General features: G+C 43.7%; 1 protein-coding gene and 1 long non-coding RNA gene across 46 annotated transcripts in view; one reads left to right on the forward strand and one right to left on the reverse strand.

The window, feature by feature from the left end:
- ank3b (ankyrin 3b) overlaps positions 1-27,711 on the forward strand; it is a 145,375-nt gene that overhangs the window by 21,136 nt on the left and 96,528 nt on the right. For 42 of the 44 annotated variants that reach the window (XM_029120205.2, XM_034292949.1, XM_029120204.2 and 39 more), the window contains exon 1: positions 26,833-27,306. The exons of the other annotated variants lie outside the window; for them this stretch is intronic. In XM_029120205.2, the coding sequence (XP_028976038.2) occupies positions 27,193-27,306 (114 nt within the window). In that variant the 5' untranslated portion in view covers positions 26,833-27,192. Of the gene's footprint in view, positions 1-26,832; positions 27,307-27,711 lie in introns of those variants that run through there. 44 annotated transcript variants of the gene reach the window in all.
- Positions 10,959-27,384, reverse strand: LOC106024330. 2 transcript variants are annotated; one of them, XR_002196862.2, is made up of 3 exons: positions 26,167-26,426; positions 22,184-22,385; positions 10,959-11,002 (listed from the first exon to the last, which is right to left on the reverse strand). It is a non-coding gene; the product is annotated as an uncharacterized LOC106024330 (long non-coding RNA). The 2 variants fall into 2 exon arrangements; XR_004575834.1 differs by lacking the exon at positions 10,959-11,002 and adding an exon at positions 27,090-27,384 and having other exon boundaries at positions 21,093-22,385; positions 26,167-26,255.

The following is a 27,711-nucleotide window of genomic DNA, read 5'->3' on the forward strand; positions in this document are numbered from 1 at the left end:
ATCTCGTTGTGTTAGCTGTCGATGCGTTCTGTGGTTATTACAAGTCCTTAATATTTACTTTTAAGAAGAGCCTTTAATACAAGCTTTTGATAAGAGCTTTTAGTCAAGGCTGTTTAGCAGTTGTGCTGTTCACACAGCAACAGCTACTAGTACATCAGGAACTGTGACTATCACTGCACTACAAGCATTACATCAGGAACTGTGACTATCACTGCACTGCTAGTATTACATCAGGAACTGTGACTATCACTGCACTACTAGCATTACATCAGGAACTGTGACTATCACTGCACTACTAGCATTACATAAGGAACTGTGACTATCACTGCACTACAAGCATTAGATCAGGAACTGTGACTATCACTGCACTACAAGCACTACATCAGGAACTGTGACTATCACTGCACTACTAGCATTACATCAGGAACTGTGACTATCACTGCACCACTAGCATTACATCAGGAACTGTGACTATCACTGCACTACTAGCATTACATAAGGAACTGTGACTATCTCTGCACTACTAGCATTACATCAGGAACTGTGACTATCACTGCACTACTAGCAATACATCAGGAACTGTGACTATCACTGCACTACAAGCATTACATCAGGAACTGTGACTATCACTGTACTACAAGCATTACATCAGGAACTGTGACTATCACTGCACTACTAGCATTACATCAGGAACTGTGACTATCACTGCACTACAAGCATTAGATCAGGAACTGTGACTATCACTGCACTACTAGCATTACATCAGGAACTGTGACTATCACTGCACTACTAGCATTACATAAGGAACTGTGACTATCACTGCACTACAAGCATTACATCAGGAACTGTGACTATCACTGCACTGCAAGCATTACATCAGGAACTGTGACTATCACTGCACTACAAGCATTACATCAGGAACTGTGACTATCACCACACTGCTAGTGTTTTATCTGTAACCAGGATTCCATCTGCGTTCAATATGATTCAGAGATATTGAGCGTCAAAGATTTCATATCCCTGTTTGCAAAGATTTTACGTAGTATATATATTTTTTTATAGCTTAACAAGGCCATCACCCTAGTTGTACTTAGGGTAAGTCACATCAAAATACTGGGACAACTGGAAATGTAATTTTTTGGAAGAGTTCAAATGCAGATGGAACCTTCGAATTCTGAGCGCTCTGATCCGGTTCAGAATTATAAGGTTCCATCTCACCATCACGATGTAAAACCTTTAGTTTCAAGGGATAAATATTCCCATATTACAAACTAAATACCTTAACACCAAAACATTGTTCTAACACATACACTACATGTGAAAAATGTATACATTTATAAGATATATAAATAACATATCATATTTATATTTGAATCATTAGAACATTCATATTCAACATGTCAATTATATGCAGTTAGGCAGTACCATCACATTCGAAACCCCTTACAAATGAAGCCATGTCTGGCTTCCCATGGCACTTAGTATAATCCATTACTGTATGGACACTGACCAAACACAATCTGGGCCACAGCAGCAAAAGATACTTGCTTGTATTGATAATTTTTGTAACAAGACCAAAAGTATTGTGTCTTTCATATGAATTGCAGGAAAAGAAATCCCTGCTTCTCCTGCCACTGCAGCTTTTGGTGTTTCTGCCTCTACTGGGATACAAAACAATACAACACTGCTGAGCATCACAATATTATTTATTCTTATAATATTTTGTAATGTTAGTATTCTGTTATGTGATATATTGTTTTTTTGTGTAACCACTCTTATGTAGAGTGATTATTGTCCTTCCTCTCTCTGCTTACTCTAGTGTCTCTTTTATACTCTTTCTCATTACTGGTCTCTTGTTATCTCTCCTGCTGTATGTGTCCATGCATCATGATCATAATCTGAGCCTTCTCTGTTGTCCATTTGATAGTCACAATTTTGTATAAACAGTTTGCTACTATAGCAAGTCTAATTAGTGATTTCTTTTTTTATAGCTGGCCGTTATTGATACATGGCCACAATGACTGCACTCCTGAACACATTAAAGCTCTAAAAAAGTATCTCGATTTGTTAGCTAGTTAACTAGCTAGTGAGCTGACGATATAATTAGCTAGTTACTAAGCCAGCTAGCTGCACATCTAGTTGCTAGGTGTATAGCTAAGGCGATTAAAAGTTTCCTTAGCTAGCTAACGTTAACTTGATGTTAACATCAATAAAGTCATTCAATGTTAGGTTTCTAATGGTATTGTGAAATTTGCAAAACTATATCAGTTTAGGTTTTAGCACAGCTAAAAAATATGGATTTTAATTGGTCCTCCCGTATTCATTGACGCTTCTGATTGGATCACAGATAGAACGTTATAACTCCAATGAGGTAGGCCTTTTTGGAGATAGAACCTTTTTATTTTGTGTATTATGGACACAAAAAACAGGTCTTCAGAAAAATAACACCACACAGAGATGAATAAACATTTATCCAAATCTCAATTTCAACAAAAATGTCAGATGGAACCTTATAATTCTAAGCTCACGATATATTGACCAGCAATCATTATCGACTGACTATATGCAAGAAATTATAATAATCGCTATCTGCACTGATTGTGTGTGTGAATAACGGCTATTGTATCGGCCAATCATTTTGTTATCGCCACATCCCTGCTCTGGATGAGACTGTTTGCAAAATTACATATATTTCATTAAATAAATGTAATTCAAAATTGAATAGTAAAGTAATAATAAATGTGTCCCCATCCCCTCCTCTGTCCCCCTTGTCCTCTATCACCTCCTCTGTCCCCCTTGTCCTCTATCACCTCCTCTGTCCCCCTTGTCCACATCCCCTCCTCTGTCCCCCTTGTCCCCATCCCCTCCTCTGTCCCCCTTGTCCTCTATCCCCTCCTCTGTCCCCCTTTTCCCCATCCCCTCCTCTGTCCCCCTTGTCCCCATCCCCTCCTCTGTCCCCCTTGTCCCCATCCCCTCTGGTCTCACCCTATTTCTCTCTGTCTCCTCTGTCCCTTGTCCCCGTCTCCTCTTGTCTCACCCTATCTCCCCGTTTCCTCTTGTCTCACCCTATCTCCCCGTCTCCTCTTGTCTCACCCTATCTCCCCGTCTCCTCTTGTCTCAACCTATCTCCCCGTCTCCTCTTATCTCACCCTATCTCCCCGTCTCCTCTTGTCTCACCCTATCTCCCCGTCTCCTCTTGTCTTCTCTCCTTCTAATCTACTCCCTCTTCATGTCCCTTCATTTTTACATTTTAGTCCTTTAGTTGATGCTCTTATCAAGAGTGACTCACAGGAGCAATTAGGGTCACACAGAGAAAAGCAAACAGAGAGAGAGAAACAGAGGAGAAAGAGGAGAGAGAAACAGAGCAGAGAGAGAGAGAGAGAGACAGACAGAGAGAGAGAGAGACAGAGAGAGAGAGAGACAGAGAGAGCGAGAGAGAGGAGCTCCAGCAGGTGGCACCTGAAACATTGGTTGGTAGGTGTGTTAATGGCTGTAGCCATGGCAGCCAGTGCTCTGCTGATGAAGACCGGAAGCTGCTGTCGGGATGACGATAGAGACAGTGAGGTGGAGGCAAAGCTCTTCAGATTAAATGGTTTACCTTGACAGGTAGACCCTCCTCCACAGTGGCGCCTGCCTGCTTGTCTGTCAGTCATGCTGTATGTTGCTCTGTACTTAGAAACACATGGCCCTACACACATGAATCTGCATGGTGATACATCTAGAGTAGTTTGTTGCTAATTGATGCAGTGTCACACTGGAACTGGTTGAAGTCCAACATCCTGTGAGCCTAACTCTGAACCCACACTATAGGCTAGAATGACACATGGCTGGGACATTACTTGGCTAGCGTGACACTGTGTATTTGAAAGCCAATCTGGCCTGTGAATTGTAATTGGGGATCAGACACCGAAGACCTAAATGGTATCCTGTTCCCTATATTGTTCACTTAACCATACAGCAAATACAGAATATGGTGACATTTGAAAGGACATTTTATGCTGACATATTGCCATGCCAGAGAAAGTAAGCGCTTGAAGATGTGCACTCTCCTGTCCTCTCTTCTTTTCTTCTCTCATCTCAAGGCCTCTCCTGTATTCTCATCTCCTGGCCTCTCCTGTATTCTCATCTCTTGGCCTCTCCTGTATTCTCATCTCCTGGCCTCTCCTGTATTCTCATCTCCTGGCCTCTCCTGTATTCTCATCTCCTGTATTCTCATCTCCTGGCCTCTCCTGTATTCTCATCTCCTGGCCTCTCCTGTATTCTCATCTCCTGGCCTCTCCTGTATTCTCATCTCCTGGCCTCTCCTGTATTCTCATCTCTTGGCCTCTCCTGTATTCTCATTTCCTGGCCTCTCCGGTATTCTCATCTCTTGGCCTCTCCTGTATTCTCATCTCCTGGCCTCTCCTGTATTCTCATCTCCTGTCCACTTCTCTATTTTCCCACTCATGTTCTGTATTATCCTCTCCTCAATTCTCCTCTACTGTCCTGTCCTCTACTGTCATTGTCATCTCCTCCCCTGTCTTCAGTTCTCATCTCCTCTCCACTTGTATACTTTCTTCTAATCTTTTTTGCTTCCTTCCTGTCCCTGAAAGTGGAGGCCTTCCGATCATCAAAAGTAACGCAGCACTGTCCCTCCAGAGCCGTTTCTTCAGAGAGTACCATTCCCTGTTGTGACTTTAAACCAAGACGATAGAGACCCTTTTCATCTTTACTCTCAGTAGAATGACTAACTGTGTTAGGAGCCCTGGTTCGCTGGAGAACAATTTAAAGGGATTTCATGCCTGATGAGCTACCAGCCTCTGGCGTTGTGTTGCTGAATGGACTCGGTTGTTTTCAGCACAATGAGGAAGTATTCCCTTGGCTTTCCCGCGGTGTCCTGGGTCTCACTAGTTTCTACAGACACACTAATATTCAAAAGCCACAAAGTCTAAATTGAGAAGAGGAATTTGCTTTTTTATTTGATTTGAGGCTAGTAGGAGGTTAACAGTGTAGTGTGGGGGTTAGTAGGACGGTTTATCGTTAATAGAAGTTAGGGTCAGGGTTAGTAGTCTAGGTTAATTATGGGGTTAGTCGGTGGGTTTTGGTATTATCAGGAGAGGTTAGGGTGAGGTCTGGGGTTAGTAGGATGGGGTTAGGGTTAGTAGGAGAGGTTAGGGTGAGGTCTGGGGTTAGTAGGATGGGGTTAGGGTTAGTAGGAGAGGTTATGGTGAGGTCTGGGGTTAGTAGGATGGGGTTAGGGTTAGTAGGAGAGGTTATGGTGAGGTCTGGGGTTAGTAGGATGGGGTTAGGGTTAGTAGGATGGGGTTAGGGTTAGTAGGAGAGGTTATGGTGAGGTCTGGGGTTAGTAGGATGGGGTTAGGGTTAGTAGGAGAGGTTATGGTGAGGTCTGGGGTTAGTAGGATGGGGTTAGGGTTAGTAGGATGGGGTTATGGTGTGGTCTGGGGTTAGTAGGATGGGGTTAGGGTTAGTAGGAGAGGTTAAGGTGAGGTCTGGGGTTAGTAGGATGGGGTTAGGGTTAGTAGGAGAGGTTATGGTGAGGTCTGGGGTTAGTAGGATGGGGTTAGGGTTAGTAAGAAATATCTGTTTTTACATAAGATATCCTTACTCTGTCCCAGTTGGCACCCTATTCCCCAATGTGTGCTATTCTTGACCAAGGCCAAGCACTCATAGTACTTTAGACCGGAACGAGAAAACACTGATTCTACATCTCATGCATTTGAATAAATCCACAGCCACTTGTCCGTACTATCCCTAGTTTTTAAACACTATTCACTTTGGTAACACCATAGTCAGTTGTCAGTACTATCCCTGGTTATGACACAAATGGCACTGTTTTAGCATGTTGAAATAAATAGACATTTAGAGTGACTGGCATGTTTCCAAAAGCTTTGCTTGTACTGAGAAAGGTAAAATAGCTGTAACGTTCTAACTTCCGACCTGTATTCACTGTGAAGAAAGCTGCTGTTTCATTGGCTTGACATGTTCCTGTTAAAGAGGGAACAGATGCTGAGTGGATGTTACTGTTAGTTACTACTGAGATGTTGTTGTTCCATTCTAGCCGACAGACAGACAGACGCCATTTGTTTAGTTTCTTAGGATCCAGGTTAGCTATTTTGACATGCAGCAACTACTGCAGGGCATTTGACAGCTGCAGATAGGAGTATCACCGACTCACTAATACATCCAGTTAGCTAGTTAGTTACTCTGGTGGTATTGCTGGTAAACACAATACACTGTACTTATTGTGGAACCACTGTCAGAATACACTGTACAATCCTTTGTTTGTTTGTGTTATATAAGGTGCCCTTGTAGTTTCTAATAACATCAAACCATGTTAACATAGTGGTTAGATTAGGAGTGTTAGACATTTAGATGACTGACAGGTAATAAAACACCTATCACAGATCCTTCGAGACTCACGTCCCACTGCCAAAACCATTAGTTGTCTCTCTCATTGATGGCGGTAGCTTTTTAATCTTGCAGGATTTTTTTTGTAATGTGATGTTGAAAAGGCAGGTATTAGCTGCCACAGTAGCACCGGGAGCTCGGGTGCCTAAAAAAGATAATTGAGGTTGTCAGGTGAGTGAGTGGCCCCTGGCACGTGTTGACCCATGTGACATCCTAGTTGGACCAGCAGTGCGGGGAAAGAACGGAATATGTCTTGGCGCAGATACTCGTGAAAAAAGCTGGCCACCATCTTTAACTCAGTGGGAATCATCCACAGAGTTAAGGGTCAAAGATACATTGTCATAGATACATTTGGAAGTTATTGTAATTCCCCAGGATACAGGGAGTTGTTGCAATTCGAAAGATACCATTGGATATGATGAAATGTATGTAATACGTCAAATCTAAAATCTAAAACCTTAGAACAATTTTTATTTGCGGGCGCTAGTTAGAGTATTTCCTTTTCAGCACGCTGCCATGGGCCAGTCTTTCTCAGGCTCTCTGGTATCTGTCTGGGGGAAACTGATAGGGTGAGAACCCCTGGAGAGCAGGAGAGCTAGCCTCTGGCTTTGGCCCAATGTGCGCTCTGGATGTTTGAGTCTGGTCCAAAATTCCCGGGGCCTGGATCTGGCAGAAAGATCACACGAGGATGAAACTGGATTCTCTAGATCACAGCCTGGACATAAAGAACCTGTTAACATAGACAGCCTGAACTTAGTCAAGATAGACATTCTGGACATTGAGAACATGTTAAGTAAGCCCAGATCTAGAGAACCTGGTAAGATGGACAGCCTGAACATAGAGAACCTATTAGGATAGCCCGGATCTAGAGAACCTGGTAAAATAGACAGCCTGAACATAGAGAACCTATTAGGATAGCCTAGATCTAGAGAACCTGGTAAGATGGACTGCTTGGACATAGATAATCTGTTAGGATAGCCTTGGACTAGAGAACGTCTTAAGATAGACAGGCTGGACCTACAGAACATGTTAGTATAGACAGCTTGGACCTAGACAACATTTTACGATAGACAGCCAGGACCTAGAGGTCCTGTGAAGATAGACAGCCTGAACCCAGAGAACCTGGTAAGATAGCCTGGACTTAGAGAACATGTATTGTAATAATGTGTGTGTGTGTGTACAAATGTGAGTGTGTGTGTGTGGCTAGGGTCTATAGTAAAGGCAAATATGCCTACCGGGTGATGCGTTAACTAGAAAGACGGCATGTCATCATGGTTTGGGATTTGCATCAATCCAGTGGCCATTTGTTTATCCAGCCATGTATTATATGAGTTATGCAGGAACAGCTAACCAACGGCCTCTAGCTGAAAAGAGATAACAGATGGAGGATCATTTGACAGGACTGCACCCTTCCATTAAAAGACCCCTACGTTCGGTCTCCCATACCATAAACTGTGGTCTCCTGGGCTAGTATTCTTTAAATATACTGTGATTTTTGGAGTGAAATAACGTTTTAAACCTGGAAAACCAAACTAAAAGCGGTAAAGGAATTTGGGAGATAAGATATCAAATGAAATAGATTTGACAGTCCCTGCATCTGCACAATGGACTGTGCTGGACTGGACAAAGACTTTTTCAGTCATATCTGAATGAATCTTATAGGAGTCTCAGGTCTCATGGCATGTTTCAGAGTCTGAACCTATCAATAACAACAGCAGCTGGCGTCATAGACCTTATCTGTGTTCCAAATGGCACACTAGGCCCTGGCGCAATACACATTGTGCACTGCACAGGAAAGGGTGCACGTTAACATAGTCCATCGTATCGCTCAAACTCGACAAGAAGGGGAATGCCCTAATGTATTGGCCAACACGGTGTAAAGTACTCATGTATTGGCCTACACTGTGTAAAGTACTAATGTATTGGCCTACACTGTGTAAAGTACTAATGTATTGGCCTACACTGTGTAAAGCACATGTATTGGCCTACACTGTGTAAAGCACATATATTGGCCTACACTGTGTAAAGCACATATATATTGGCCTACACTGTGTAAAGCACATATATATTGGCCTACACTGTGTAAAGCACATGTATTGGCCTATACTGTGTAAAGCACATGTATTGGCCTACACTGTGCAAAGCACATGCATATTGGCCTACACTGTGTAAAGCACATGTATTGGCCTACACTGTGTAAAGCATATTTATTGGCCTACAGTGTGTAAAGCACAAAAGTCAAAATGTCTCCTTTTAACACTATTCAGCTAATACTGAAGCCCTGTTGCAATTATTGGTGTATTTATAATAGTGTTTGGTTTAATATGCAGACCCATCCCTTACGTAATTGTTTCATTACAAGCAGTGATAATGTAACCAGACAAGTTATGTAATACATTAAAACAATGACTGTCTTATCGCACATGAACCACTACATAATGAATAAGTAAAATGTTAAAAAGAATCCAGACATTTTACTGAAACGTGAGGTATTTAATTGAATAAACTCACTTCTCTCACTTATCATGTACTCCATGTAGTTTCAGTGTCAATGTGTTTAATTCCCATCAGCTTTGATAAACGTGTAGATTTTTTTACTATACTGAAATCAGTCTGTGGACAGAAACGACTTATTCTGAAACACAGCCAAAAAACAGCAACAAAGATGTGCCTCACTACAAAATGTTTCTGTTTTTAGCAACATGTTTGGAACGGTGTGGTGTTTCCCCTAAAATCAATATGTTTCCTTTTGTCAGCCACTGCACCGTGTTTAGATTCCCAATCTTTCCACAATAGAAGACAATCCATAATGTTCTCCTTCCCGACTGAGAGGAGCTTCCTGAGGCCGGTTGGTGAAGCGAGACCCAGAGGATTCAATCCCTGAAATAGGATCCAACACAGTCATTTACACCCACGCTCCTGCTAAGTGCAACCCAAATTACACCCTATTTCTTGTATTTTTCACTACTTTGGCACACTATTCCCTATATAGTGTAGTACTTTGGTAGCCTACTCACTATACGGGTCCCTCATCAACAGGTTACTGAGTGTTGGTTACCACATCAGGTAATGTTTCCCTGAGGACAGCATGTTAACGTGCATGTATTGGAATGGAATATAGACTGCATGTATTGGAACGGAATATAGACTGCATGTATTGGAACGGAATATAGACTGCATGTATTGGAACGGACTATAGACTGCCTGTATTGGAACGGAATATAGACTGCCTGTATTGGAACGGAATATATGCTGCCTGTATGCACAGTAACCTTCCAATGTCCACTTTAAGTGTTTAGTGATTTTACTGGCAATACGAATACACACGTATTTAAAAACACAATCCATTTTCCAAGACATTCATGTTCAAGTTGGATAATTGAAGTACAATGTGATGTTGTAATGAAGGCCAACCCATGCTAGGTTGATGCTGCAGGCCAGAGCATTAGACACACACACACACACACACACACACACACACACACACACAGTAGGTTCTCTGTGGTTCCTGACTGGCAAATCTTTAGGTTGTAATTCTTCCTGACAGGCAGGTCTGTATGCCATAATGGATCCTAACAAGGAGGTCTGTAGATTCTAGTGGTTTTACTAATAAATTTTTTAATACTGTGATGTTGCTTGCAAGTTTACACAACCAAGTAATCTAGTGTCTCGAGTGCCTTCTTCGAGATGCCTCGGGAAATGTAGCGTAATGTTAACAATGTAGTGAGGCCTGAGGAAGATGCTGTTGTGAAACGATTTAACATAAGGATATTAACATAAAGTCAGCATCGTTTTCTCTCTGGGGGATCTACAATAGTCTGGCTGGTTCAAACCGTGACTGTCTTAAAGCTTTGCTATCTAATTGCAGTGACCTTTACAGTGGCCTTTAGTCGTCCAGTGATATCTACGGTCCCCCGTGCATACCACTGTAGCGTTTCTTTAAAAAAATACTCTGGAATTTTTCTAATGTCTATAATCAATAAATAATACTAATAATATAATAATAATAATACACTACACTACAAGAAAAAATACATTCCCAATCATTGTCTTTTTGGAATGGAGCTGTTGCAGCGCAAACTCTGTTGCTAGTAAATTGTTGCAAACCCTCAAACGGTTAGTTGGTTTTAATGTTTGGATCTGATTGTCTGTCAGTTGCATTCATCACTATGTTTATTGTATCATTCCACACGAATGGTCGGTTTTGGTCTTATCTATGCTGCCACTGCCTACAGGACCATGCAGTTGTCTGCATGATTGTAGGCTGTTAGGTTAGTCGGGAGGGGCCTCAAGTAGAGGACTATTAGGCTTTGAGTGGCGACATTTTGTTTTAAAAAATATGATATTAATAATAAGTAATTTTGCCGAGTTCACGAGGCCCCTGATGATGTATGGCCTGAGGCAGTTTCCTCTTTTACCTCATGGTGAGTCAGCTCCTGAATGTCCACCTATTCACTATCTTACCTTAACACCATGCCTCTCTCTGTCTCTCTCTCTCTCTCTCAGCCTGAAGTGGTGGTAGGAGGACCAGTAGTGTAGTCATATAAACAGGCATTATTATACCTGGCAATGTGTGGTCTTTATTAGGGTGTTACTGCAGAGGAGAGAAAGGTAGGGGATATTGAGATGTTAGAGATGGAGAGACGAAGAATGGAAAGAGGAATGAAGTGGTGGAGTGATGGATGTGATCAAAAGAAGCGAACAGGCTTAACAGCTTGGAGAGTACAAGTGGTTATTGGATTGTGTTCCTAATGGGCGCAAGGTCCCAAGCAATTTTTATTTCTCACTGGCCCTATTGGGCAAGTTGGTATGAAATTTACTGGCCTGAACGGAATAAAAAAACTGTATTTTCCAGATACAGTGAGGGAAAAAAGTATTTGATCCCCTGCTGATTTTGTACGTTTGCCCACTGACAAATAAAATATCAGTCTATAATTGTAATGGTTTTTTAACAGTTGGTGCGATTATTCGCAAATGGAAGAAAAAAAAAGAACTGTCAATCTCCCTCGGTCTGGGCCTCCATGCAAGATCTCACCTCGTGGAGTTGCAATGATCATGAGAATGATGAGGAATCAGCCCAGAAATACACGAGAGGATCTTGTCAATGTCCCAGGCAGCTGGGACCATATTCACGAAGAAAACAATTGGTAACACACTAGGCCATGAAGGACTGAAATCCTGCCCCACACGCAAGGTCCCCCTGCTCATTAAAGCACATGTACAGGCCTCTCTGACGTTTGCCAGTGAACATCAGAATGATTCAGAGGAGAACTGGGTGAAAGTGTTGTGGTCAGATGGGACCAAAATTTAGCACTATGGCATCAACTCAACTCGCCATGTTTGGAGGAGGAGGAATGCTGCCTATGACCCCAAGAACACCATCCCCACCATCAAACATGGAGGTGGAAACATTATGCTTTGGGGGTGTTTTTCTGCTTAGGGGACAGGACAACTTCACCGCATCAAAGGGACGATGGATGGGGCCATGTACCGTCAAAACTTGGGTGAGAACCTCCTTCCCTCAGCCAGGGCATTGAAAATGGGTCGTGGGTGGGTATTCCAGCATGACAATGACCCAAAACACACAGCCAAGGCAACAAAGGAGTGGCTCAAGAAGAAGCACATTAAGGTCCTGGAGTGGCCTAGCCAGTCTCCAGACCGTAATCCCATAGAGAATCTGTGGATGGAGCTAAAGGTTCGAGTTGCCAAACATCAGCTTTGAAACATTAATGACTTGGAGAAGATCTGCAAGCAGGAGTGGGACAAAATCCCTCCTGAGATGTGTGCAAACCTGGTGGCCAACTACAAGAAATGTCTGACCTCTGTGATTGCCAACAAGGGTTTTGCCACCAAGCACTAAGTCATGTTTTGCAGAGGGGTCGAATACTTATTTCACTCATTAAAATGCAAATCAATTTATAAACATTTTGACATGCGTTTTTCAGGATTTGTTTGTTCAAATAAACCATTAAAATTATTTCTTTGTCAGTGGGCAAACGTACAAAATCAGCAGGGGATCAAATACTTTTTTCCCTCACTGAATATAGAATGTAAATATTATATCATCAGAATAATGCTTTATGTCACAGATTTGAATGTGATATGTCATATGACATAGTCCGTGAATGGTTTTTCACTCTTCACAAGTTGATAGGCGGTCGCAATATGTTTCATTTTGGCTGCGTTCGCGCATTCATTCGGAGCAGGCCGACATTCTTTGGTGCAGCCGCAGGGTTGTCATCAGCCCGTTTGGCTGCAACACATGCGACTTGCTGCAGGGATTAAGAGCATGTTTTCTGTAGTTGTTCGTTCCCTTAGTAAACCACCCTGCCTTATTGGCATTCGTCGGGAACGCACAACATGAACGGCAGGACGTGTCCCTTGCAATTATCGTTTTCGAACCATGGAACCTGTTCTTTCCACGAAAACCAAAATTATCACATTTGCTTTGCCTCGTACAATATCATATTTGCCCTATTGTGATCTACAGCCCTACTCTGATCTACAGCCCTACTCTAATAAACAGCCCTACTCTGATCAACAACCCTACTCTAATAAACAGCCCTACTCTGATCTACAGCCCTACTCTAATAAACAGCCCTACTCTGATCAACAGCCCTACTCTAATAAACAGCCCTACTCTGATCTACAGCCCTACTCTGATCAACAACCCTACTCTAATAAACAGCCCTACTCCGATCAACAGCCCTACTCTGATCAACAGCCCTACTCTGATCAACAGCCTACTCTGATCAACAACCCTACTCTAATAAACAGCCCTACTCCGATCAACAGCCCTACTCTGATCAACAGCCCTACTCTAATAAACAGCCCTACTCTGATCAACAGCCCTACTCTGATCTACAGCCCTACTCTGATCAACAGCCCTACTCTAATAAACAGCCCTACTCTGATCAACAGCCCTACTCTAATAAACAGCCCTACTCTGATCAACAGCCCTACTCTAATAAACAGCCCTACTCTGATCAACAGCCCTACTCTGATAAACAGCCCTACTCTGATCAACAGCCCTACTCTAATAAACAGCCCTACTCTGATCAACAGCCCTACTCCGATCAACAACCCTACTCTAATAAACAGCCCTACTCTAATAAACAGCCCTACTCTGATCAACAGCCCTACTCTGATCAACAGCCCTACTCTGATAGCTAATAGCCACTGCTCTCTTGTGTGCTACATATTTCTTATAGTCTTTAGATTGCATCCTTTGCAGTCATTTGGGAGTCATCGACATTTGTGGTTTTGTAAAACACCTAGACAATTGGATTATCTCTGACCAGGGTTTGTGGTCGTAGCTTTCCTGACAACTGAAATATTCCATTGCTCTCTTGTTTACTACATATTTCTTCTAGTCTTTAGATTGCATCCATTCCAGTCAATTGGGAGCCATCAACATTTGTATTTTTGTAAATGCCTAGGCAATTGGATTATCTCTGGCTTGTCAGAGCATCAGGATCTATCCAACATCTGCGTGTTCTTGCTCACGCGCACCCATGGGTTTCCCGGGACCAGTTGGAATGTCCTGAGTTTTTGAGTATTTTGGATGTACTGAGTTCCAGACTCCTCTTTCCAGACAAGCACTGTGAGACAGGTAATCTGGACAGACGTTAACTGAGAGGCCCGTCGGACCATCGCCCCAGGCCCCAACTCAGTGTAGGATTTGACAGGACGGAGGCACTTGGGATGTGAGTCCCATGGCCTGGCAGGAGCAGGAGACATGCAGCATTACCACACACCAGGGCTTCCACGGGTACAGAGTGTGTGTGTGTGTGTGTGTGAGAGAGACTAACGTGTCACTGATGCTTTGATGTGGCTCTGATGTGTAGATAACCAGCCCAGCCCAGTGACTTGGACCATCTGTTAAATCTACCTTATCATACTCCCAGTCACAGGGCTGATGGGTTGGAGGACAGGCAGGCAGGCAGCTGGAACATAATCAGGGGCAACGGGGCCGGTGTGGTGCCCATCCAACTCAAAGCCTGCCCCTTCCAGCCCACCTGCTCTACATCTGATTGAGGACAGCCTGAGGCCAGCTCTGCTTGTTGACAGGACCTTCCTGTAGTATATTTAGGGTGTTAGTCTTTCCTCTTCAGTCCTTAACCCCGACCCTCTGTCAGTCCTCTTTGTTTGCCGTGAATGAAGACAAGCCGAACCAAGACGCTGCTGCTACTGGCAACATGCTAGCTATTTCCTCTGACAGAGGGAGGACCAACACTCACCCTGACATCTGGCGCGACTCCTGACAGCCTGCTTGAACAGGACTGGAGGAGAAATACTAGCTATTGGGGGACATCTATGATTAATGTGATAGAAATGGGAGCGCGAGAGAGAGCGCGAGAGACAGACACACCCCATATCTGCCTCTCAAGGAGAACCCTCAGGTTGGGAGAACTCTAGAACAAAATACTCTTGTACTGAGGACTAGTAGAGATATGCACAGAGATCTGCCTCTCATCTGCAGCATATTTGCCGTGCCAAACAGTGGGTGGAGGTCATACAGTGCATAATTCAATTTCTCACATGGATATTTATCCTCTGCACTCTGTACGTGAGCTCCATCACAGCTAAGCAACACATTTGAAACACTGTTCTGGTTGATTTATGACAATGTAATGACTCGCCGAGTGTCCACGTGCGACTTTGCAAAGACGTTGTTTTGATGTGCGGGTGTAGATGGCACACATGTTGCCTGGTGCTACCTGTCAGAGTGGAAGGATATGAGTGTATCTGCGTGGTGCGGTCCGGTGTGGCCATGGCGCGGCGTAGGGATTCGATGTGGTGGTGTACTATTTGTGGCTCATGTCAGTTGCCTAGGAGATTGTTGGCTGAATACCAGCAGGGGACTGGAACTGGCCCCACCCAAACGAACAGGCTCTCTTCTTCTCCTCATCCATTCATCCATCTATATCTGTGTATCGATCTATCTATCCATCATCCCTAAATCTACCTCACCGAAACATGGGCTCCCTTCCTTCCTTCTCTCTCCCTCCTTCTCTCTCTCCCTCCATCGATCTGTCCATCCATCCCTAAATCTACCTCACCCAAACAGATAAACCCTGAGACTCCTCTCCTTTTTCTCTCAATCTATTCATCCCTCTCTTTACCACACAAAAATAGCCTCCCAGACAGCCTCCCTGTCCTCCTCCGGTCATCCACCATCACACCAAATGTTCTCTGATTTTAGCCAGCCGCCTAACAGGTTTCTGGGATTCGCTCCTTCATTAGGAACATCCCTGACCCCTCACACCCAGACAGTGAACCACAAAGCAGTGGTTCAGCAGTGGTACAATGAATAATAAAAAATTATTCATTTTTGAAATGTAGTTGTTGTTGTATGTAACGGCTGGCTGGTGTGTGACAGCTGGATCTGTGCACCACGGCTTAAGGGTTAGATAAGGACTGGGAAGCAGATGACAAGTCAGCAGAGTGGTACTCACATTTCCAAACCCGCACAGAGACTACAGGACACTACGCAAACCGACAGGTACTACAGGACACTATGCAGACCGACAGGTACTACAGGACACTATGCAGACCGACAGGTACTACAGGACACTACGCAAACTGACAGGTACTACAGGACACTATGCAGACCGACAGGTACTACAGGACACTATGCAGACCGACAGGTACTACAGTACGCAGCGCAGACCGACAGGTACTACAGGACACTATGCAGACCGACAGGTACTACAGGACACTGCGCAGACCGACAGGTACTACAGGACACTGCGCAGACAGACAGGTACTACAGGACACTACTCAAACCGACAGGTACTACAGGACACTACTCAAACCGACAGGTACTACAGGACACTACGCAAACCGACAGGTACTACAGGACGCTGCGCAGACCGACAGGTACTACAGGACACTACGCAAACCGACAGGTACTACAGGACACTACGCAAACTGACAGGTACTACAGGACACTGCACAGACCGACAGGTACTACAGTACGCAGCGCAGACCGACAGGTACTACAGTACGCAGCGCAGACCGACAGGTACTACAGGACACTATGCAGACCGACAGGTACTACAGGACACTACGCAAACTGACAGGTACTACAGGACACTGCACAGACCGACAGGTACTACAGGACACTGAGCAGACCGACGGTTACTACAGGACACTGCGCAGACCGACAGGTACTACAGGACACTGCGCAGACAGACAGGTACTACAGGACACTACTCAAACCGACAGGTACTACAGGACACTACTCAAACCGACAGGTACTACAGGACACTACGCAAACCGACAGGTACTACAGGACGCTGCGCAGACCGACAGGTACTACAGGACACTACCCAAACCGACAGGTACTACAGGACACTACGCAAACTGACAGGTACTACAGGACACTGCACAGACCAACAGGTACTACAGTACGCAGCGCAGACCGACAGGTACTACAGTACGCAGCGCAGACCGACAGGTACTACAGGACACTATGCAGACCGACAGGTACTACAGGACACTACGCAAACTGACAGGTACTACAGGACACTGCACAGACCGACAGGTACTACAGGACACTGAGCAGACCGACGGTTACTACAGGACGCTGCGCAGACCGACAGGTACTACAGGACACTGCGCAGACCAACAGGTACTACAGGACACTGCGCAGACAGACAGGTACTATAGGACACTACACAGAGAGACAGAGACTACAAGACACTACGCAGATAGACAGAGACTACAAGACACTACGCAGAGAGACAGAGACTACAAGACACTATGTAGAGTGACAGGCAGGCAGGTGGAACATAATCAGCGGCAACAGGGCCGGTATAGTGTCCATCCAATGCTACAGGACATTACACAGACAGATGGGTACTACAGGACGCTGCGCAGACAGACAGGTACTACAAGACAAGGTGTGGACAGACCCCATACTACTCATTAACCATGTACTACAAACTAACCCAGTACAATTTATTAATGCCGTACTACTTATTTAGCCTGTACTAATGATTCCCTAGCTCGTCTACAGTATGTTCACATTGTCCAGGATATGATGTGCTAGCTAGTAGGTGCTACTACGTAACATTGTGTTATGGGAATGTTGTGTCCATGGCTACAGTCTGTAGTGGTGGTCTGTGCCCATGTATGGAGCTGGACTCCCCCTGGGAGTGAAACTTGGTCCCAAACGACCCGTTAGTCCCAGGGGTCCCTGTTCTAGAATAGTGCCCCAACCCTACACCGTTCTGGAAATATAAACCCTTTCAACTTTGTTCCATGGCTGACTAAGGTTTGAGTGATTCTGCTTGTAAGAAAGGTTTATTTGCCAAAGTCCCAGAATGCATCTTGATAAGCTACAGGATATGCTTCATCAATGTATTTGTTGCACAGTTCCATTCATTTTGGTTTGTAAGTTAAACCTGTCATTTTTTTATTCACGCCTATTGTCTTTAGAAGAGATATGGATGTGTCCACAGTGAGCTAGCCAAGATGGGAGCTGTGTGATTTCTTGGAGCTTTCTTCTTATAGACTCACCGGCAACCAGTGAAAACTGTTTGCCAGTGTAAGACAACTGAGATGTTAGTAGAGTATGATTAAAAATGTAAACTGTTTCATCCGGCATATCCAAGTAATGCATTATTTATATTCTGATGTTTAATCTGACAAAAATAGTATCCCTGTTTTTCATTGGAATCAGTGGGATGTCAAAATATGAAGTATGAAGAATTAATCCTTCACCGGATTGGGAATATGCACACTTAAATCAACACCAGACTAGGAATATCAAACCCTAACCTACACAGAAAAGAGAACATGGAGCCCCAACCCTTTATCAGACTTTACAAATCATTCACTGCTCATCTCCTCTGTTTCTATCAAGGTTTTTCACCAAAACAAGACACTGATCAGTAGGTAACCGGTTTTAGGTATAGGTAACAAGTTTAGCTAATAGGTATACTGTATAGGTAACATATTGTTATTAATAACAGGTGTTAGTTATAGGTAATGTATTAAATCAAAGTAAAAGGTGTTATTTATAATATGTATATTGGGCTATAGGTAACTAATATATATAGGTAATAGGTGATAGTATTATTATTATTATTAACAGGTAAGGTTAATAGCAATTAGAAATAGGTAATAGAGGATAGGTATTAGGTATAGTTAATAGATATTAGGTATAGTTATTAGGTATGGTTAATCGGTATAGGTAGTAGTTATTAGGTAAATGGTAGAGGATATAGGCATTTTATACTTAAGCTCATAAGCTCATGGTTCTGCACTCTCTCTGTCATGAATGTTGTTTATTTACCTTTTATATATATATAAACCCCTGTACCGAAGCCCTGTTACTCATCCCATTCCTTTCTGCTGGAGCTCTGCTTCTCACAGCTTTTTACACAATGTTATAATAATACACCTGTTATTATTGCAGTTTTCTATTTCTTTTGTCTTGTATGGAACTTTCCACCAATGACAGCTCTGTGATTTCAGAGACCCCAGCCTTGGGCTTCTTCAATGGGTTTGGATGAATGGTGCTGTAACGGGCGTGACCCTGGGAAGGGACACAGTACCAGTGTTCTGGGCCCTGGAGGGCATTTATTAACCAGAAAATTGAAGAGATTAAAGCAAAACAGAAATATCCCAGCATCCCTCTCTGCAGTCTTCCACTCTCTGCTGTTGCCCGGAGCTGCTTTACTAGGCGCCCTTTTAGCTGCCACCTGACAAGGCCTGATTAGGGGCGTGTGTGCCTTGTTAAGGGGTGACAGTCAAGCTGCATTCAAAGCCCCCATCTGGCTGCCCCCGGCCAGGTGGTTCTCTCTGGGGAGTTGGGAGTCAAATACCAGAGAGGGTGCGTTGATGCCATGTTACGTAATGCGTAGACAAATGCCTTTGGCATTTTGGCTTTATGATTCCACTCGTTTCAATTCTCCAGCCTTCTGAGATAACTGATCCCTGTTCAACAATGGACCGTGCTAGATCAGTTGTAGGCTAGTTCATTTGTTAGAGAATAGCGCTTTGGTTGTTGGTCGCACCAGATAACAGCATCTGCTCAGTGACTTACATTTGAATGTGTCCACCACACTATCCAGCCTGCGCATTGAGATAAGTTTCACTGCGGGCTGTATGAACTAGATACAGTACTGTAGGTTGATGTCAGCTGTCACCTTTATAGTGTTCTCTTGACTGACAATAGTTTTAGGTTTGATCAAATGATCAGTTGCAATCAACAGATCACATAGGTTACTAGCAATCAACAGACCACCCCTGGTAACTAGCAATCAACAGATCACCCCTGGTAACTAGCAATCCACAGATCACCCTATGTTACTAGCAATCAACAGACCACCACTGGTAACTAGCAATCAACTGATCACCCCTGGGAACTACCAATCAACAGATCACCCTATGTTACTAGCAATCAACAGATCACCCCTGGTAACTACCAATCAACAGATCACCCCTGGTAACTACCAATCAACAGATCACCCTATGTTACTAGCAATCAACAGATCACCCCTGGAAACTAGCAATCAACAGATCACCACAGGTAACTACCAATCAACAGATCATCCCATGTAACTAGCAATCAACAGATCACCCCAGATAACTAGCAATAAACCGATCATCCAAGGTAACTAGCAATCAAGAGATCACCCCTGGTACTAGCAATCAGCAAGTCACCACAGGTAACTAACAATCAACAGATCATCCCTGGTAACTAGCAATCAACCGATCAACCCAGGTAGCTTTTATGTGGTTCCTGGAGACTCAGTTCAGCAGTTTAGTGGTATAGCATGTTACTGTATGTCTGTGACATCCAGTTCTTCAATGGTTTGATGACTGCCATCCATGTTTTTTAATAAAGTATGCATTATGCACTCAAACAATAATTATTCTTATATATATATATATAGAGAGAGAGAGAGTGTCTGTGTGTGTGTGTGTGTGTGTTTTTCTGGAATGATCCATCTTGTTCTCCGTATACTGCTGTCCTCTAGTGGTGAAGATGTGAAGTGCACTTTGATCCCATTTAGACATCAAGACTGTAGAAGACATGGAGGCCCGATAAATGGCACACTACTCCCTTATATTACATATAGGCCCTTGTCAAAAGTAGGTGCACACTATATAGAGAAGACAATAGCTCCCCTTTTTAAATTATATTTAGCTTCTATAGAGCTCTAAGGAGATCTAATGGGACACAGCCAGGATGATGTCTGAGACGACTGGTCTGTTTGTTGCAGGGTTAGCAACATCTATCCTCTCAATCAATTCCTATACCCTAAGCCTCTTGTCATATTGAATGCATCTATGAGATTAGCAGTCAGATGTCTATTGATTAGAGGTTCTGTAACCATCTTGGTGAACCAGTTTCTCTGCTGCGCCCCACCCACACAGCAGATGATTGACAGAGCAAGGGTGTTGTTGCGGCTCCTTCAGGTGGCCACTAGAGGGACTCTGGCATCCAGTGGCCAGTTGTAGGCGAACAGCAGAAACTACTCTCACTGTGACAACCGTCGTACCAAAGATTAAGACAAAATCCATAGTTTGTATGAAATCTGTATTGTGCCGTATGAGGTTGTAGAAGGGATGTTATTGTGTGCTATATGCAATTTTGTAGTTTTAACTTGATAAATGATAAATGATGATATGCTGGAAGTTTCTGTATGAGCGCTTTGTAAATAAACAAGAAGAGGCACAACAGACATCAAACAAAGATCCCAACTTTAGATACAAAATGCAATGGTGAGTCTTTAAACTGTCTCCAGTTTTGAATCGGTGGGCACAGTGAAAGCCAGCATCTAAAGGGTTAAGGGTAGATAATCAAAAACAGACATAAAAATGCCTTGGACAATTTATTTTAAACTATCAGAAGGTCGGCAGGTTATATATCAGTAATGGCATCAATTTCATTTTGCAATTTAGTAGAGTATGCTGTTATGGGCTGTAAGGTTGCAAGGGGCTGTTAGATGCTGTTACAGGCTGGAAACGTTAGAGCCTGTTTAAGTTTGTTAAGACAGATAGAAAAGGTAAGATACTGTCAACCGGGTGTCAGAGGATATTAGAAGCTGGAAGAGAACCAGTGGCTGTTCACTATTCATCAGCATCAGTGATACAGAAACAGAGTAAATGCTTTTGTCAGTCAATCGATCAGCTGATCCCGAGTTACTGCTCTCTGTGAAGCACCTGAGAGAGTTGCTATTCTCAGTTTCTTCTCATTTGGACCTGCTCATTTGTAGCTGTGGTGGTGCAGCTCTGACACTGCTAGAGCACAGGCAGGTTCTGGAGGCTGTCAATGTGGGCAGGAAGCCTTGGTTAACAAACTCCCTGCTGGATATTATTACCATGCTGTGATGAAGTCCTGCTCTGTCTGAGTTGACCAAGAGTGATGGGAGTATTGGAGGAAAATCTGTTGTCAGGTCGTAGGAATGTCCATTGTGTTACAGGTTGGAGGCATGTAAGTTAAGGATTTTGTATTTCATTATTTCATGTTACTGACCAAAGGTTTTGTTAGTTAGTGTTACAGTTTTGCAAGTGACAGTAGAGAAAGTTTTGTTAGTGTCAGATTGGAGAAAGAATGTATTTTCTGGGTACTCTAACTCTGATCAAACATCGCATTCCCAATAATCTATGCATTTCAATACATGATTATATCAAACAGGAGGTCTCTACCAAAAATACACACAGAGCTATTTAGATTATGACATCAGACTGTGTCTTGGACAAGACATTCAACATCTAAATGTACACCTGCATCTAAATCATCCACAACAAATACCTTTGTCTGGCATGGTTTAGGGTTAGGGTTAGCCACATGATTGAGACGAAAAAGGGTAAGACAGAATTTCTTCTCCATCTCTGCATCAGTCCTTTCATCCCTCTTTTCATTACTGTCCTTGGCAGAGGCCCAGGTTCTCCAAAGGCACAGGGTTCTCCAGAGGCCCAGGGTTCTCCAAAAAATTGTAAATGATTTTCCAACACTGTAAATCAAAACACACAAAAACATACAGAGTGCAAGACTTTAGGTTGGTTAGTACCAATTCCTTGGAGTTAACTAATGGGTTTCATGAAAATTATTAAAACAAATTCTAATAACTAATACTAATAAAAATACTAATACTAATACTCGTAACTAATACTAATAACTAATTATAATAACTAATTATAATAACTAATTATAATAACTAATTCTTCTGTGTTTTTTTGTGGAAAGGGGGGGCGGTCCTGTTACATGTGTACTACCTTCTGGCATTTCTCCATTCATACTATTCATACGATGCATTTTAAACACAGTTTAACCTAAGCCAGCCAATTCATATTACAGAAGGGACACACCCGTACCATATTCACTAATACAGGGCTGTGGACTGACCTTTCAGGTGACATGTGCTGAAGCAGAAAACATTAGCGGAGTGAGTTGTCTACGCACGCGGATGGGCGATGCATCAGTTAGTGACGTGTATAAAGAAAACGGACGGGCACATGTAAACTGGAAAGGGCAATATATCAATGGGGCATGTGCTCTGCACGGGTTATGCCTACCTGCGCAGATGCCTGCACCTGTACCCCCAGGACCTCCATTCTGGGAAGCCCTGGGCAAAGTAGCCTTGCATTCACCGCTGGCTTGATTTAGTTTTCTAAACATGAAATGCAGTGTTCCTTCAATTTCAGTGGCTCTCAAAAGTGTTCACCCCTTTTAGATGTTTTCCGTTTTCCGTTTTGTTACATCATACATCATAAAAGAATAATGACCCAAAAATGATTAAATCTGACTCGGCAACTCTGGGACATTGTTTTTGAGCCACTTCAAGTGTGGCTTTAGCTTTTTATTTGGGGTCATTGTCCTGCTGGAGGATGAATCATCTCCCAAGTCCCAGGTCTGTTGCAGACTTCAGCAGGTTTTCTTCCAAGATTTCTCTGTACTTTGCTGCACCCATTTTGCCTTCTTTCCAGCTTTCCAGGCCCTCATGCTGAGGAACGTCCCGTAGCATAATGCTGCCAACACCATGCATCACGGTAGTGATATTCTCAGGATGATGTGTGTTCTGGTCTCATCAGATCATGGAACCTTCTGGCACTTGGTCTCAGAGTCTCTCACATGCCTTCTGGCACTTGGTCTCAGAGTCTCTCACATGCCTTCTGGCTCTTGGTCTCAGAGTCTCTCACATGCCTTCTGGCACTTGGTCTCAGAGTCTCTCACATGCCTTCTGGCTCTTGGTCTCAGAGTCTCTCACATGCCTTCTGGCACTTGGTCTCAGAGTCTCTCACATGCCTTCTGGCTCTTGGTCTCAGAGTCTCTCACATGCCTTCTGGCACTTGGTCTCAGAGTCTCTCACATGCCTTCTGGCACTTGGTCTCAGAGTCTCTCACATGCCTTCTGGCACTTGGTCTCAGAGTCTCTCACATGCCTTCTGGCAAACACTTGCCAAGATTTGATGTCAGTCTTTTTTTTTCCTAAGGTGCTTTTAACCTGAAATCATGTGAACACCTTAATTGCCCAGACAGATGGACTCCATTCAAATAGTTACTGTACTTGATATTTAAAGACAGTTGGTTGAACCACAACTCATTCAGGTGTCCTGTAGCAAAGGGAATGAATGCTGTCACAATCAGTAATTTTCTGTTTTATATTTGTAATTCAGTAGGTGTCTAAAACCAAAAACCAACAAATCCCATTTTATTTCGTAAATAAGTCCAAGAGGGTTAAATAATGTTTTGAACCACTGTAGCTGATTAATTATTGCATTAGGGAGAGAAGGTCTTATTTAATGTTACTGTATAATCCTTGTTAGTAGCTGATATTAGAAAAGGTCTTGTTTAATGTTACTGTATAATCCTTTTTAGTAGCATTAGTGACAGAATGTCTTGTTTAATTTTACCATATAATCCTTGTTAGTAGCTGTAGTGAGAGGTCTTTTTTCTCTGAATCAGATGTCGGGCTAAGAGCTACTGTGGATTCCAGGAAAAGGATGTGTTTTATGACAATCTGTTTCCTCAGTTGTTGGATTGTCATCAATCTGCCCTATACATTTCTCTGTTCAGTATTGTGTTGGAAGGTTTGGAGGTAGGGTGTGTAATATGTTACTGAGGCCTATAAGTAGGATGTGTAACGTGTTGTTACTGATGGCTATAGATAGGATGTGTAATGTGTTGTTACTGACGGCTATAGATAGAATGTGTAACGTGTTATTACTGACGGCTATAGATAGGATGTGTAATGTGTTGTTACTGACGGATATAGATAGGATGTGTAATATGTTGTTACTGACGGATATAGATAGGATGTGTAATGTGTTATTACTGACGGCTATAGATAGGATGTGTAATGTGTTGTTACTGACGGATATAGATAGGATGTGTAACGTGTTGTTACTGACAGATATAGATAGGATGTGTAATGTGTTGTTACTGACGGCTATAGATAGGATGTGTAATGTGTTGTTACTGACGGATATAGATAGGATGTGTAATGTGTTGTTACTGACGGATATAGATAGGATGTGTAATGTGTTGTTACTGACGGATATAGATAGGATGTGTAATGTGTTGTTACTGACGGATATAGATAGGATGTGTAACGTGTTGTTACAGACGGCTATAGATAGGATGTGTAATGTGTTGTTACTGACGGATATAGATAGGATGTGTAACGTGTTGTTACAGACGGCTATAGATAGGATGTGTAATGTGTTGTTACTGACGGATATAGATTGGATGTGTAATGTGTTGTTACTGACGGCAATAGATAGGATGTGTAATGTGTTGTTACTGACGGATATAGATAGGATGTGTAATGGGTTGTTACTGACGGATATAGATAGGATGTGTAATGTGTTGTTACTGACGGATATAGATAGGATGTGTAATGTGTTGTTACTGACGGATATAAATAGGATGTGTAATGTGTTGTTACTGACGGATATAGATAGGATGTGTAATGTGTTGTTACTGACAGCTATAAATAGGATGTGTAAAGTACCCCCACTTCACCACCTTAAAGATATTTTCCCCATGTATCATTCATTAGCATATTACACTCATGTATCTATAATATTCAATACTTCTACCCATATTCTTCATACTCCACATCCTACTCTTTCTAAAATTGCTGCTAGTTTACCTTTTGATGCATATTATTGCCATACTTACTATATCTATGATATTCAATACTACCATCCGTATTGCTGCTAGTTTACAGTACCCTTTTAAAACTGATGCTTGTGTACAGTGTTATGTAAATTCTGGCTTTATTTTTTTGCTATATATTTTCTTTATATATTTTTTCCTTAATTCTCACTACGTAGTTGTCGGGTGGCATGTCACAATAATTTCATTGTGCAGGATGACACTGTGTTGCTCGGGGCATTTGACAAATAAACTTAAACTTGAAACGTGTGTTTGCCAGACATTTTTCTCTTCTCTCTCAATATGAACATTACCAACAACAATTCTCTGTCTCTGTGCTTTCATGCTCTGGAGTTTGGGCCGTAATAACCAGCTGGCCAATAGCCTCCAAATGTTCCCGCAGATCACCCTTCTTAACGCCCCTCAGCCCCACCTCCTTAGACACCAGAGCCCCGCCTCCTCATCATCATTAAATATTCAACCACTGCGGTCCTAGAGCATCAGTCTCTGTAACTCAGCCTCAGTCTCTACCAGTGACAGCAACAAACATAGAGAAATGAACAGTAGGTCATGTGATGGCTGTAAATGAAATCAATACAATGGGATATAATCTTTAACCCCCCCCCACACACACACCTTTTCAGACTGTGTTTTGTTGTCCTCCAAACTCTTCCTCCTCGTGCTTCTTCACCGTTATTCGACCTAGTTTCATGCTGTAGTGGAACCTGAAAATCACACGCAATGGCAAATCTGGCACCCAAGTCTTTGTGTCAAAGTCCATTTTTTGGGGTTTGAATCGTCAGCTTGTTACAGCAGCAGACCAGTCTGTCCGTCCGTCTGCCTGATACCAGCAACATCAGAGCTGCTTTTTAACTGGTAGTCATTTCTCTGTCACCCCCACCCCTTTCTCACCCATTCTTTCTGTCACCCTCCCTCCATCTCTCTCTTTCTCTCTCTACCTTTCTGTATGTGCAGTGATCTGCACACAGGCATCTCCCCCTATAAGCAGTGTCTCCCTCCCTCTCCCTCGATTCTGCTTTCCTTCTTTTCGCTTGCATAGCATCTCCCCCTCCGTTTCCCTCCCTTTGCTGAGGCCCTTCCAGCTCGTGGCGTAGCACTGCCTCCATATCCCCGCTGCCTCTTTCTCCCCTTTATGTCCTCACCCCCCACCCCCCTCTCTCTCATTACATCGCCAGTTCTGTGTGAGCAGAGATGTGTGGCGTTTTAGCTAGGGCCAGGAGACATATGACGGAAGACAGAGAAGGACCTGTTCGGTTTCCCTAGAGATTAGCCGATTCTTCTTGCCTCCAGGGGGGAGGCCATCGTCAGCCTGACACCTCCACCCAGCCTCTTGCCTCCACCTACTGCCCCCACCCAGCCCACTGCCTCCAGTCTGCCTCCCCTGGATACCACAGCACTCCATCACACCAGAGGGAGAGAGAGAGAGAGAGGAGTTGGTCTGTTTCTGTTTTGTCCTCCTCCTGACTGTCGCTCCTCCCTCTGCTGTCCTGAGAGAGCTCCTGGATAACGGCACCCCCACCGAGCCCTCCTCTCCTCACCTGTTAGGATCTTAAACCAGCCTGAGGAGCAGTTTCCACGCGTCTAAAGGACCTCCTCGTGCTCCTGCTCTGTAAGGATACCGCTCCGCTCCGTCCCGGCACCATGGCTCAGGCCGCCTCTCAGATCAAGAAAAGAGCAATCGTTGACACCTCCGTCGAGGACGAGAAGCTCGCCAAGAGGAAGATCCGACAAGCACAGCGGCAGCTGAAGAAAAAGGTACAGGCTCAGGATTTGGAGGAGGGGGACAGGAGGCTGAGTTAAGCTCAGTGTCTCCCGATTCTCGCCTCGCCTTTGTCCTGGTCGGCTTCCTCTGTGGAGAACGGCAGCATGCTGCACTCTGGGTGGGTGGGTGGGTGGGCTCCCAGCGTGGTGGGGAGATGCTGGGGGGGACATCAGGCTGGAAGGCGGGGGTATGGGGTAGGGGGTCCGGGCGGAGATGGTCTCTTTGTGTAGCGAGGTTTATTGATGTGTTCTGTGCTTTCTGACTCCCGCGCCCCGCTTTGCCAGCCCCTGCGCTGTGTGACTCCATGCAACTCGGGGCTGCTAGTTGCCGCGGCAGCAGAATGTACGAGGCGAGGCGTGGAGCTGTGGTGTGGAGTGTGGCGGATGGACTGCAGCAAT

The sequence above is a fragment of the Esox lucius genome, chromosome 6, assembly GCF_011004845.1.
Source record: "Esox lucius isolate fEsoLuc1 chromosome 6, fEsoLuc1.pri, whole genome shotgun sequence".
Taxonomy (NCBI): Eukaryota; Metazoa; Chordata; class Actinopteri; order Esociformes; family Esocidae; genus Esox; species Esox lucius.